Source organism: Bombus affinis, chromosome 3 (assembly GCF_024516045.1).
Source record: "Bombus affinis isolate iyBomAffi1 chromosome 3, iyBomAffi1.2, whole genome shotgun sequence".
Classification (NCBI taxonomy): domain Eukaryota; kingdom Metazoa; phylum Arthropoda; class Insecta; order Hymenoptera; family Apidae; genus Bombus; species Bombus affinis.
Window position 1 is genome coordinate 3369594 of NC_066346.1, and position 14216 is coordinate 3383809.

A 14216-nucleotide genomic window follows, 5' to 3' on the forward strand; every position below is an offset into this window, starting at 1 on the left:
TTCTCTTCGATCGGGGATAGACGTCGGACTCGTTGTCGAGTTTTACTGCCCGTGGCCGGTAAAATCTTTCGTACGAGATCATCCCTGTTCAGACGGAAAGATGGAGAACAACGAGCTTGGAAGCGATGCAGGGAAAAGGGAGGGTGTTGTTGAAAACTGTTTACGGGAAAAATGTGTTGACCGTTTGGTAAAAAAAAATGTCAACGAAGCCAGTGATGAGACTGCAGGCGGAAGAGAAATACAACGCAGTAGGGAATGGCGGGACGAGATAAAAAGAGAATGGGGTATCCTGGACGATTATCGTTATCATCGATGGGCAACGGTGCTACCAACCACAGTGGCTCGAGTACCTACTTACAGGCGCGAGAGCACGATACTCGGATATTACAGATATTTCTTCGATACGGGGGTGCGCGACGTGTGGCAGACGGAGGAAAAACGAAGAAAAAGAAGAGAAGGGAAACGATAGAGCGAGCGAAGAATAAGGACGGAAGAGTGGAAAGGGCGGAGAAAGTCGAGTTAAGAAAGAAGAGACGTGGCTGCATAAGCCCGGGGGCTGCTGGCGTGCCGATACGATCTGATAGTCTATTTATCATTCGCCGCGCTTACCTTCCTCTCCACCCTTCGTTTAGTTTTCACGGAGTCTTTACCTGACGGTCTTTACCTGCTAGCTGCGTAACCACCGCGTACCTCTCGGCAATTGCGTCGACGCGACGTGACGCGTGAAGAGAAAAGACCCAGGAAGAAGATGGCGTTTGCTCGATGCGAAATTATGCGAGTCGACGATGTATCGTGTACACGAGGGCAACAAATACCATAACACTATTGCTGCGATATCAAGGATTGGATATTCCGTTGTTCATCGAACGACAGGATACCCTGGTCCCTCGTATACGCGAAATGTTAGCGTGTTCGACTTGGAGGGATACCAATGCCGAGTTATTTCTATCGTGACTTACGTCGGTTCTTACTGGTTCGTGCGATGAATACGCCACTGATACGAGACAGAAGGACGGGGAGGCAAAGAGAAGGATATATGTTTGACGACTGGACCCGATTGTATCGTATAGGCGAGCACGGTTAGTCCAATGGCAGATCGATATCGCGACTCTTAACGGATTTACGACCCGTCTTATCTCACAAAGGTACCGACGACCACGCACCGCGAGACCACTCGGATGCTATCGCTTAACGATTTTGTTCTGAACTTTACCTGGGTTCAATGCCAACGATTGTCCGACGGCTATGAGGAACCCGCGCACGACCAATCGTTCGAGACGATATCGTTTAGATATTCGATCGACAGCGTCTGGTTCCGACCTCTTTTCTTCCTTCACGACTCGCAAAGGTAGCGTGATCGTGTCCAGACTCACGTTGCAAGTGTATAACAGCGCAGACAATATCGATACTCCGTTATCCCGGAAGAATTAGAACGTACAGAGAACGTCGGTTCAACCAAATAGCTTGCGAATTGCTGGTTTTTCTAGGAAGCAGTATCGAAACCTTCGAGTTGGAATACCAACGAATCCAGCGGCGCGTCGCTCACCGAGATCCTTTTCGCAGAACTTGAGAAAACTCGACGCGTCGATTGAATTTCAATTGCTCAAACAGTCTGTCAAGTAACGTTCGAGTTTCCGCGGCAAATTGAGTTTGTTACATGGATACACGGGGTCGGAGAAATTTTTCGAAACTGCTGCGAGGAAGTAGGAACGGAACGGTCGAGACGCCCCGCGGAAGTCGAACCTAACCCGATAGATGAAAGTCGTCTCGTTAGCCGGTAATAGCCGACATCGGGAACGTGCGAACGAGCTCCGAGGCGGAGTCGCGAGATCTCAAGGATCAGCCTCGCGTTCGTGCACGATATCGTTTGAACCGACTTCCGTGGCGCGCTCCACTCACGACCGAGAGGGTTCTTCGATGCGGATCTCGCGGCTCGAAACCGCGCATTACAAAGCATTACGCGGCGCGTACTAACGCGCGGTGCCTCGCGTAATCACCGGATCGTTTACGCGAATGCGCCGGCAGGCCCGATTAATACGCTCACCGCGAGCGGGCTCAAGCTACTAGCGAGAAGCTGGTTTCCCGATAGACGAGGCTAGAAACGTTGTTGCGCCGAATGGGCCTCGCCGATTTACATATCGCACATGTCGGGTACTTGTCTCGAAGCATTTGCCTCCATGGGCTCGAATTATCACGAAAACCGGGGGTGCTTGGCTGCTAGTCGGCCGTGAAACGCATCAGCGGGGAGACGCCACGATAACACGCACGCGTGCACGCACGCTGCCATGTTCGTACACGCATACCTATATCGAACGGTTATCGTGGAATTTGTTCTCTATTCTCTACCTTTCCGATTCCTCGTAAACTGAGAGCGAACTGTCTCGAAATTTTGCGGATACCTTCGACCAACTTCGGAAGAAGTCGGTAGGTAGAATTGGCGTTTCAGTTGCAGACGTATTTTTTCTACGAGTTGGACGTCGTCTCTAAGTAACAACGTTCGATCGGACGCGACGATCGGCTGTATCGAGTTAGCGCACGTACAGATGAAACTTGGTAATGAAACGAATCGGTTCTAGTATAATTTCCTCGTAAAGAACACGCGATATCGGGTTCGGAATAGTAATGAAGCTTGCACGGTAGCCGCGCGTTAGCGTGACGCGGAGATTGCGCGTGGCTCGCGACTCGGCCGAAGGGAAATAGACTTTTCACCGTGAACGTTCGTCTACGGGGCCATTAGCAGGCGAGCCGATCGTACGTTATAAACGTAACTCTCGACTCCGATGCTCGTCGCCTCCTTTCGAAACAACCGGTTAACTGCATACGTTTCTGAAGTCTGAAGGGAATTGGAGAATCGGAGAGCGGCCGATTTTATTCCCACTAAATACACGGATTTGCGTGTCGCACCAGGGCCGTTTTAATGGCAGTCGGCGTTTTATCGGCCATGAAAATCGACTCGCTCGTTGCTAAGAACATTATTTATGCTCCTCGATTTTCGATGTTCTTCGAGAAAAGTTGCAAAAACGCGCGTCGCGTATTCATCGGTTGAGAATGTTTTCTGACGCGATGCTTCATACGGAGATCGTTAATCGATGGTGAAACGGTAAACGACTCTGACCAAAAAGCGTTTGTTTTACCGAAACACGGGATCGTTATTCTTCGATTCTTTCCGAAACATCGATCAGTGTTTATTGATTCCTCGGTTATCGAAATCGCCGTAAAGCCGCGCACGGCGCTGCACTCACCTGCTGTGTTAGTGGCTGCCTGTTGCCTTAACGACGTTACGCGGACAGGTAGTGAACGAGAGTATCCGTTAAACTATCGAGTTTATCGTGCAGAAGATCGTAAAATCTGGCAGGAGAATCCTCGCGGGCTCCCGATTCTACTGCGCTCTCCGACAGGATGAATTATAGCCAAGGCCGAAATTTGCCGAGGCTCCCTTTTTATCATTATTCTTGCTGGCCGGAAATAAAACGATAGCCGGTGTGCTCGACTTTTATCGATGCTAGCTTTCGCCTGGTTTTCTCGGCTGGAAAGCCTCTTCCGCTCGATGATTTGTTATTTCGAGCGGGCGTCTCGAAAACGAGACGAAATTTTTCGTCCAGAAACGCGTGAATTTCCGTGAGAAAGTCCGCCGTCTGACACGTAGTAGGACACACCTGTGGTATCCGTGGACAACGAAAACGTACGATTGGTCGAGATTTACCGCTGGTCGTGGGTTTGTAAACCCTGCGAAGACCCGTGTAGCCCGAGAGATTATCCGAAAGAGTGGTGGTCCGTTGCACGATCTATTCTCGACCAGAGTTCGTTGTCACACAGTCGCGTACACCTTTCGCGGCCCTCTTTCTTCGCTCGCATATGGCTACTCTTTCTTGTCGTACTATTAACTCCCACACGGATCTCGGTTGAAAGGGTGAAAGAGAGAAGAGCGAGCCCTTGTCGCGCTATATCTTGAATAGGTAAAGTCACTCACGCAGGAAGGAGCGTGCATTTACAGGAAGATAATTAGCACAAGTGCCATTGAGCACGAAAAGCAGAAGCTGGGGAACGACAAAGAATGAATTCGTGGGCTGTCGGAGAACGGTGTGTACAACCTGCTGAAACATCGCGATCAAAGCGCGACGACGTTGTTGTTTGAGTTGCTGTCGCGGAAAGCGGGGCTTCGCGTGAGTTGTCAGCCCCGTCGCCAGTTATTTATTTACCCGTTTCGAGGTTTCGTTAAAGGGTCCATCGGTCGGGGAATTTGCACGCTTGAGGAGGGTCGAAGGCGCGAAACGTTTCTGATATCAGGAAACTGGCGTTTAACTCTCGTAGAATAGTCGACGATATGGTGGCTCGAAGACGGTTGGGCGTCGATCCGTGGAAGGGTCGATAATTTCGTCGGTTTCTAGGCATCTCGAGCGTAATTTAACGTAGGGCCTAGAGCGGCAGCTGTGCCCCGACGGTGGCGGACACGGGACCGCAGAGTCACGATAAACTCTCATAATTCACTTACGCGATATCCTGCCAGCGTATAAAGCCGTCGGTAAAGCTCGAGCATGCCGGGTAAATTCCGTATTGAATGCGAATACCCTTTTCGTAACATTCGTATACGCGTGTATACGATTATTCATACCTGACCATTGTACGTGCTCAACGCAGGATCTATCGTGCGTCGTAATATTCATCGGGACGGACAACAGATGGAAATTTTGATACACCGCGCGTAGCCAGCCGGCGGAGTAATGGGTTCCATGTGCGTGTAATTCCTTTCAGCGAAAGAAAAAGACCGTGGAAAAAAAGTCGTCAAGCTTCTAGCTTACTAATAGCGTATTAAGAGACGCGATGCTCGTTCTGCCTTGAAGAGGAGTTAATCGAATTCAATTTGTCTTTTTATCATGTTGATTTATTTGTTGAAAACTTAAGTTTGTTTATTCGCGATATATAGTCTTGGAAAATAGTAGTTACTTATTGCGTATAAAATCTTAGAGGATTAGAGGTAAGTGACACGGTCAATCGAGATTCCGGATGAAGCCAATCAAGGTATCGCGAACGATAACCATGTGGAACGTAATGATCTGGCGGTGGCACGATCCGTATTGTTGTCGGTCTCCTAATTGCGAACTGTTTCAGCGTGCAATAGGCGCGACGTGCAATCTGGCAGCGACGATGGTCGGTGACGGTGGTGATGGTGTGGCGGTCGCACAATAGATTCGGTTTGATGCATTGCCGGAGCGCAGGAGACCGTTAATTTCGTGCCCTCCTGGCCCACAAGCGCGGTATCGCGCGCCGATTGCTGTTCTCCGTCAAACGTCGTTCGCGTTAATAACTCATCGAAGTAAATAATAGTGTTTGCCAAGATAGGCCAGAGAATCCCACTAACCCCTAGTTTGTCACCGCCGAGATTCCAAAGCATCGATCGGTTGCTCTCGTTAATACGCGTCCCGTTTATGTCGTTAATACGACCAGTCGCGTCCATCTATTGTTACGTACCTGTAAACGGACCATATCGATCGCGTGCATGAATCACGGGCAATGATCGACGAGACCCGAACTACCTGCTAAAGCGTTTCGAAAAGAACGTAACGTCGATAAAATAGACAGCGTATATTTGAGATAGATTCAGCCCCCTGGTAGTTTGTGCAAAACTGAATGCTCGTCTACGGAGTTGGTTAAACTTGCGACGACTCGAAGGAGGGACGAGCGTGACAAAGCAAGGGTTAGAATTGCATTTTGGAACGTGATTCCCAGCTCGGTGATGCGAAACTTGGATGACGCGAGACTGTACGGTGCCGTGAAATATTTGCTTTCGAGGAAAACGATCGTACCACGTAATAGAGGGTCTCTTTACACGGCTAAGACCGGTTTAATAATAGGTTTAATTACAAGTGTGATTCACGTGCCAGCTTGTCTAATATTTATGTTAATGTACTCCGTTGCTTCGCCGGTGGGTCCGTCTCGTCTGAGAAACGTTCCGATCGCTGTCATCGAGCGTAATCACGCCCACGGCTCGCTTATGCGGCCAACACGGTTCCCAGAAACGTTGGACGATGCTCATGTTCGTTCTCTCGCGTTTGTTCCAGAAACAATGCCAACGTCGACGCCCCGGCTCCGGTGCCAGTTCAAAGGAAAGAGCCTCACGAAAACATCGCCCGGATAGCAAAGCGCTATCTCGACGATAACATGCAGCAGGCGTGGATCAATCCTCGTCTAATATCGATGGTGAGTGAATATAAATGCAATAATTATACGCCACGTTAGACGATGATACCGGTATCTAACGTTCTCACGTTCCTGTCCTAGTAAATCCATTATCCCTCGTAGACACGCGTTCAGCTGTAATTTCAACCGGACAACAAATTAGTTTGTCCACGGGAAACCTGAAACGTCGACAAGTTTTTGCGACAATTTTGCTCCGCGAAAAATGCCGAACGAGTATAGTAATTAAACTGCGAAGCTCTAGCTGTACTCCCAAGGGAAACTCGATTTTTTTTTTCAAGTCCTATCCTTCGTTTTCGTCTTGCTATTTTTCCCTTTTCCGTCTCTTTGGCAACTTTCACAAATTTCGTTGAAATTTCCTGGATCCAAGAGAGACCTCCTCTGTCGCGCATCTATACAGACGTTTCGTTTATTAATCCAGACAGTCGGCTCGCGCCGCAAATTCTCTATCTCTACAACGCAATTTACGTGCCTCAAAGCGTTTAAACGGTCGCACGGATAGGTAGTTAGAAATAACGAGTAGTAGGCGTTTGCAATATCGCGGGAATAAAACTTGTCCAGAGTCGGTAGAGTCGGTCGAGCGAGCAACGATGCTTCTCATTTAAAGTCCACCGACTGGTCCGTTCGACTCGGCATTCGAACTGGCCCCCAAGATTAAGATATTCATACACTTGCTCAAGATTCGCTGTCAAAGACGTATAATCGCGTGCACCTTGTAACGCGTTCTTCTCTCGTTATTTTCTACCCACGTTCTTTCGTATCGAGCAACTCGTTTCACGACTCGATATCTCCAGGGAAGCATCGAAAGTGGAAAATTCGATAGAAAATTTACGTTTCGAGGCAACTATCGGCCATTTACGGACGCGTTAGAATTTTCATCGGACCGGTTCGCAAACGGTTATTGAAATTCCGCTTCGCCCGTTCCACTTTGTACGCGATATATTCGGATGACGGGACGCACTGCGTTGTAGAGTCGTGTTGCTATATCGGCGTTCACGGGAGATTGGCATTCACGCGGTAGACTCGGCTGCAGACAAGTAGAACGAGTGGACGAGTCATTAAGCGAGCCAATAACAAACTCGTGATCCACATAACCCTTCGTTATGTCCGCGGCCGTTATTAGCCCATGCTAGCCAGCAATCATCGCTGTGCCAGGTACGACGAGTCGTTTCGTAACGCCGGGGTCCAGCGCGAAGTCGTAATTTTCTTTTCTTTCCTGCTCTTGCTGCGGACCTTCTTCTCCGCCCTTTTCTCTTGTTCTCCACCTTCTTTTCCTTGTTCGACCGTGGACTCCTCCTTGCCACGACCTTACGTAACATCTTCGACGTGTTTCCCTGTGCTCGGTCGAGTCGATAATTCGACCTGCCAGCTCGCACACCTGCGTGCACCGTGCCAGTGGCGTAATCAGTCGTTTCGTCTATTCCAGGATACTCTACTCGCGTTCGCGAACTTCGTTCGGAGCTAGCCGGGTCTTACATTCGTTTTGTTTCGTCCGTCGACGATCCTGACAGCTGATAAAGCTCGCAAAACCTCTGTGTAATTATTCGTTGATCTGCCTGTCGGTCTGTGTGCTTCGCACGGCTGATGATACAAAATTAAAGAGACAGAGAAAAATCGCACATAAATTCGACAACGAAATAGCCCGGCATACAACATCTACCCCGGGTTACGAACAAAGTTACGAGTGACGGGAAATGACACGTCTCAACGGACGACGTGCCAGGCGGTGATGAGCGGCGACAGGCGACGAGCTACGCACGAAATAATGTACATTACCGTTTGCCATCGTATCTGATCGCCAGACGCGTATTTGTCAAATCGGTTAAAACGCAGCAATCCACGTACGCAGCAGAACGAGGCCGCCTCGCGGTTACGCTACTGTCGTCACACTTGTGTACGCGCGCGTGTTCACCAGTCCCGACAGGATTTACGATCGTTCCACGTTACTTATTGCTGCCAGCTTTATTAGCATAATCGGCCGCTCGGAGGATAGATTACCCCGTGAAACCGGATCATCGTTCGATCGGCAATTCGATCTTCCGCAGCAACGGCTGTAGCTTTCCGCGCTGCTCAACAGCACGAGTTTTGAAACGTACATACCGGTAGTCTACTTCCGTTAGCATCCAACGACGCCATTTGTTCGGTAGCTTCCACGATGAAACCAGATCTTAAATTAAAGCTTCGACTGGCGGCACCGATTGATGGCGCGACACGAGTGTATGCAGTACTTTGTTAGTATGCAGTTTATTAAGAAATATTCAAATCAAATGCAAAACTATCGTAGAACACCTGTCGACAACCAGGTGCCTGTAGGTTTAAACATCGATCACCGTGATCCATCGAAGAATGGGTAAAAACGCATTTTTCAGGAAAGTTTTTTAATCTATATAGCGCTTATGGTTTCGATTTTTATGAGCTTTCGAACTTAATTTACGCCATCCTCTAATCTGTTACTTGGTCAAGTGCTCGGTGCCAACTCAGCGTCTACTTCGTGGTCACCCGTAGTGGTCACCGGTGGTCACTTGCTCTAAAATTGTTCTTGTCAACTACGCTACTACTTTACCGCGAACAGTGTCCAATCCGTGGTCGTCCAGTGATCGCTAGCGGACGCTTTCTACAAAATCGCTCTTGATGATTGCTTGATTACCGTGTGTTTCTGCTGGTTCCGGTTCCAAATAATTTTCGAGTGCAGCCTCTTTACTTATCGGTATGAAAATGTGACACGATATGTGCGAATTATACGCGATAGATATCGTGTATATAATTTGCCACTTCGTGGCGAGATAGATAGCGTATATAATTTACCGCGTTGCAACCGGTTCTGAATTCCCGGTGACTTTCTTCTGTGATCGATAGGCGTCGTTTCCGAAAAAACGTTGCTACAAGGAGACAAATTCGATTATACAGAGTTTACCCGATAGATTAATATTCATACGAGATTGCGTCTTTCAATTTGCGCCGCGATTAGAATTATTGCGCACGCGACAGGAACGAGGGCGTTAACGTACAGATAAATCACAAATCATCCGTTGTCGTCGAGCGAAGTTTCAACGCGATATATTTCGGGCGATTGATAGCGCGGCGAGGAAAGTTAATTAAGGAACGGACGAAACAAGATTCGTTCGTAGTCCCGTCAGCCATTTAATAATCTCGAAAATTCGCACGATTAGGAGAAGGCACAGGGAGAAAACGTGTACGTTGCTCCCTCCGTGTCTACGTTCGTCCACGTGTATCTATGAGGGCACACGTATACACAACGGAGCCGTCTATTCTGACGCGATTCCCCGAGTGCCCTGCACTCAGTTCCTCTAATAACAATAATAATAAGAAGGGATGGAGGCCCGTTTTAATCAGAGGGTCTGCCTGCCTGACGTGATTAACTCGAAGAGCTCTGGGAAGACGAGCAGAAACCGATGGAGAAGCGAAGAGGGATGAAAAAGGGGGAAAGATGCGGGGTGGCTGCTGTCATTTTCGGTGTTTATCATATCAGTGAGCCGAGAGGGGCTTGATTTCGTCGCTTTCGCGCAGGAAGATGGGGTTAAATCTTGGATTTCACGGCCGATTTGTACCCCCTTTCCAACATCCTCTTTTCTCCGTCTCTTTTTTTCCCGGCATTGCCATCGACCGCTCACCACCGTCCGTGCCGATCTACCCTTCGCCATTACTCAACCGTTCGAGCGTAGAAAATGCTCGGAGTGCCCCTCTTTTATTTTCGCCGTGGCCGTTTTCCAGTCGACAGGAGATAGTACAAGTATTACGTAATGTTAATGTACAGCCGTTGACTTTATCGGGACGGTCATAAATCGAGCTCGTGCGACGACAACGAGTAATAAGAGAAAAAGCAGATAATTAAGTCTTGTCCGACCGGTGAATTATTTGCTCGGGAATCGTTCTACGCGTATCCTGATTTTCTCACGATAGTTTTCGAAGACGATAGGAGACGGAGTTGCGACACGCGGTTCCTACGCAAGATACACGCGAGAACGTTATAAGCCCAGTCGCGTCTATTGTTCGCGATTTTACCGTGGACAATTTAAAAACGAAGACCCACAGATGAATAATGCTATTATGTGTGCTATTGAAAACGAGCAGAGAGAACCTCTTGAACGCGGTAGAGGAGGATTTTACTTGGAAGACATCGCTCTTCTTCCCGGAATTAAAGTCATGTCTATGGGGTTCCGACATTGAGAACGTCTCCGCTATTTCTCTTCCCGGTCCCGTCGCTGCCTTACGTCTCGCGCTTTACTTTGGACGTCTAATTAACAAGGTTTTCCTGAGGGTTTTCAAGACGTCTTGCTACCGACAAGTAACCGACGAAGCAGTAAATACCGTTGCGTGGCAATCGATTTGCATCGCGGTATCTCCTTCTCGCTCTCACTTGTCTTTTATCGGGCATCCCTTTCGAGTCTCCCACTATACTCGGTGAATTTTACGACAGAACACCTTTTCGATATTTCTCCGGGCGGTGATTCCATGCAGCCAGATCGGAGAACCCCGAGCTTCGATGGTGCGGAAGAAACTGGTTTCTTCCGAGTCGAAAGAATCCGCCGAGTCACCCCGTGCAGAAATTACAGCGGGGTGCGATGACTTCTCGAGTAGTATCGCGCCTCGGTGTTCTCGCTATTTTCGTAGGAAGTAGCTGCGTAACCTTCGAGGCCGATGAATATTTCTCGCATTTGTTTCTTGCAAGTTTCGTAGCTTCCTTGTATCTTTGCCAGGCTCGATGATACATTCTCTTTAGAAAGTTGTTTTGCTTCGATAAGAAACCAGTTTTCACCAAGCTGTAACGTCCTTAGAAAAACGATTACGAAGGGATTAAGGTACGTTGGCGTAGAAAATGGTACTCGGAAGTGGCGCGTATCGATCCTCGCAGCGCAAAGTTGAAGATTACGAACGCAAAGCGTCGTAGACTCGTTGGGGACAGATAAGGGAAGAAGGATAGGAGGTTGGTTTAATATTCTGCTTTGTTCGCTTCATTAGCGCGGCACAAAAGTGGCTTAAAATAATTGAGTCTACGCCGAGTATAATAGCTATTCTGATATCCCATTGTCGGTTAGCTCGGACTCTTGATTCGTGGCGTTATCAATGCCTGCTTATTTCCTTCATTGTAATTGCGCGCACCCTTTGTTTTTGTTTAATTTTTCAACCCCTCCGATATCTTCCGACCACCTCCACGTTCCTCGTATACGTCCTCCGCGCTCGTCCGCATCGTCTCCCGTTATTCACTCGCATTCCACTCCATTCGGCACCCCTCTGCCCGACCAAAAATTCTCATTTATTATCAAGCGGTTGCATGTTTGTACCGGGCGCTTTTTCTCGCAAGCGTTTCGGCGAAGGATCGCCTGGCGACGGCGGATCGGTCATTCGTCATGGAAAATTCCTTAATCGTTCGACTCGTTACACGCGACAGCCCCGTCAGCATTAAGAAAACTCCTTCGAATAGAGAAAAGAGAAAACAACGATGTATTCTTCGCGAGTAAGCGGAAACTTTCGTCGTAATCGTTAACGACACGATGCAGGAGCTAAAGTCTGGAAAGGCTGAAGAAGGGTGCTGCTGTATTCTTTGGACGAGATATCAAAAAATTATCGATACGAAGGACGAAAAGAAAATAAGAAAGTTCGGCAGAACGAAAGAATTCCTTTTAATTAACATCCTAGACATTAGCTACGAATTAGTGACGAATACGCGACCGGTTACCGACGATACTTCGCCGCGACGTTGCTTGTTCCTCGAAGAAAAACTGTGGCCGGCCGGAAAAACGCCGAGTTCGAATCCCAAATTAAATAAAGCATTCATAAATTCTCGACAAGGGGCAGCTGGCCTGGAGGCAGCGACGGCGTATGCAGGTTTTACGTTTTTCTTGCCCGAGAAGAAAGTACAGCCGGCTGCGTTTTAATTCCGTTGTTCAATCCCCTCGTCCCTTCTTCCGTTTTTCCTGGCCCCTCTTCTTCACCCGCCGAACGCGATCCCTTTTTTCTTCCGATATTTCTTTTTTTTCCTCTGCGCCTAATATTCTTATCCAGTAGCGCTCTCGGTACCGCGGTTCGCATTTCTCGCGCTCCTTCCGGTAATATCCGGCTACTTTCCCTCCATAAACCTCTAAGTTTATGGTAAATTGGCCGGGGGATTCTCATACCTTTTTCCAACGATGTTTCTCTTTTTTTCTTTTCCCTCTTTCCACGGTGTCTTCCTTCTTCGAAGCCGTGTTTCCTGTTCCTCAGCGTGCATTGTTTCTCAGCAGCGTTTTCCGTGCGATATCCGCGGCCAAAGACGTGGAGCACACGGTTCTGCTTCTTTTCCCTCGGCGTTTCCAAGCGCCCCTTTCAAACAGCGGCGACAATGCCTCGCTTTGACGACGACACGCCAGCGTGCTGTATCGTCGCGTGTCTCGTTAGATATTCTCGCTGAAAAACTCGCCAGAAGGCTGGAATTCTCTCGGTTTTCATCAGGCTGCCAGGGAAAATTCAAGACGCTCGAGTGAAAAATTATCTTGGCCCGTCTGAAAAATGATTGACCGGTCTCCGGATCCATTTAGTTGGATCGCCGCCCCGTAAATCCGTGCTCGAGCGTTCGAGACCCATGTCAGCGCGTTGTTTTGATGGGTGTACCGCTGGAGCAGCGAGTTTTCGAGTAATTAATAACGAGAAGTCGTGTACACGGTTTTCGGGTAGCAACTTAAGCCCCGGCGTGTTTCACGACGTCGAAGAACGCGAGGGTGCAAATGAAACTTCCGAAGTTTCGTCGAGTGTCTCGAATGCCGCGCGGATTCTCCTTAATATACAAGCATCGTTTCGCGCAGCTCGCTTCGCCGCGCTGAATCCGACCTTTCTACTCTATTTCAGCGAAAGAATTTCCTCGTCGTTTGCCAAGAATATAACGACGCAACCGGGCAAATGAACAGCGGTGGGATGCCTTTCGATTTTCCGATCGTGAAACAAATTGTATCCTAACGCTATCGTTTATCTATGTGAAACGTCTTCCAGAGACATAAATCGTTTCCAAATGGTATTAGACGACTTTAAACGCCCTCGCGAGCCTCGTACTTGGTCGACGATTCTCTGAAGAGGAGAAAAGGCTATTCACGATAAGTCAGTTCGAAGAATCAATCGAGGCAGGAATAGGCTGCCTGGCAGAAGTCATAAATGCAGTGGCGTCATAATTTTATGGATAGCGCTTGGCGTGTACGCTAGACTGTCACAGTGTATATGTTCTCGTGAGTGTAAGTCGGCGAGTATAAGGGGTAATATCGTGGAACGAGGGATACCATCCGCAAATCCTTCTGATCCCCCTTCAATGCACGGTCTGACGTCTTAAGGTTATGATACCTTCTCGGGGACCGGGACGATACCACCCCCGGTTTAATATTTATAAACCAGATATATCGTCGCGTACCTGGTCGTTTCTCGCGCAGCAAACGTTCTATTCCCGGTTGGAATGACGGAAATCGGCTACGGACGAAAACCAGGACGTTTTTCGGCCAGTCTGCAATTTTACGCGATTGTCTTCAGCTTTATTCCTAATTATCGAAACGGCTTTGTTCCATCGTCGAATCGATCGATTTTTCTTCAGTCTCGGGAATTAAGGCCGCCTATTCTTTGCGACAGGGACGCGTGCAGACGTACGGAACCGTTGGACGGGGTTGCTGCGATCTCGAGCGAACGAACTTCCGCTCGTGCCGTGGCGTGATTCCCGCGACGTGGATGTCGAAGGTGGCGGCGCCGGTAACGCCCTAAAAAGACTCGGGTCATTTGGCAAAGTGCTACTTTGTGTCACATAAAAAAAGCGACGTCGTCCCTCAACAACGCCGGTTATTTCGTAGTCAGCGTTTTCCGTCGTTCGAATTTTTCTGGCCCCCTTTCGCAGCTACCCCTCTGCGGAAAGCCAACCATCGAACCGCGTCGTTTCGTTTCGTCGTCACGCGTAGCGAGGGCGCGGTCTTTCCACGCGGTTCTCCGATTGAATAGACGGGACTGGATGAAAATGGTGCGAATTTGGGGCGTACCATTCGCGCAATTAGCTT

The 14216-nt window shown here is 48.7% G+C and overlaps 1 protein-coding gene across 4 annotated transcripts in view; it reads left to right on the forward strand.

Moving 5' to 3' along the window:
• LOC126913979 (uncharacterized) overlaps positions 1–14216 on the forward strand; it is a 257491-nt gene that overhangs the window by 58353 nt on the left and 184922 nt on the right. For all 4 annotated transcript variants that reach the window (XR_007709526.1, XM_050717276.1, XM_050717277.1 and 1 more), the window contains exon 3: positions 6060–6198. Coding sequence is in view for 3 of the 4 variants with exons in the window: in XM_050717276.1 (XP_050573233.1) it covers positions 6060–6198 (139 nt within the window). In the remaining variant the exon portion in view is untranslated. The remainder of the gene's footprint in view (positions 1–6059; positions 6199–14216) is intronic.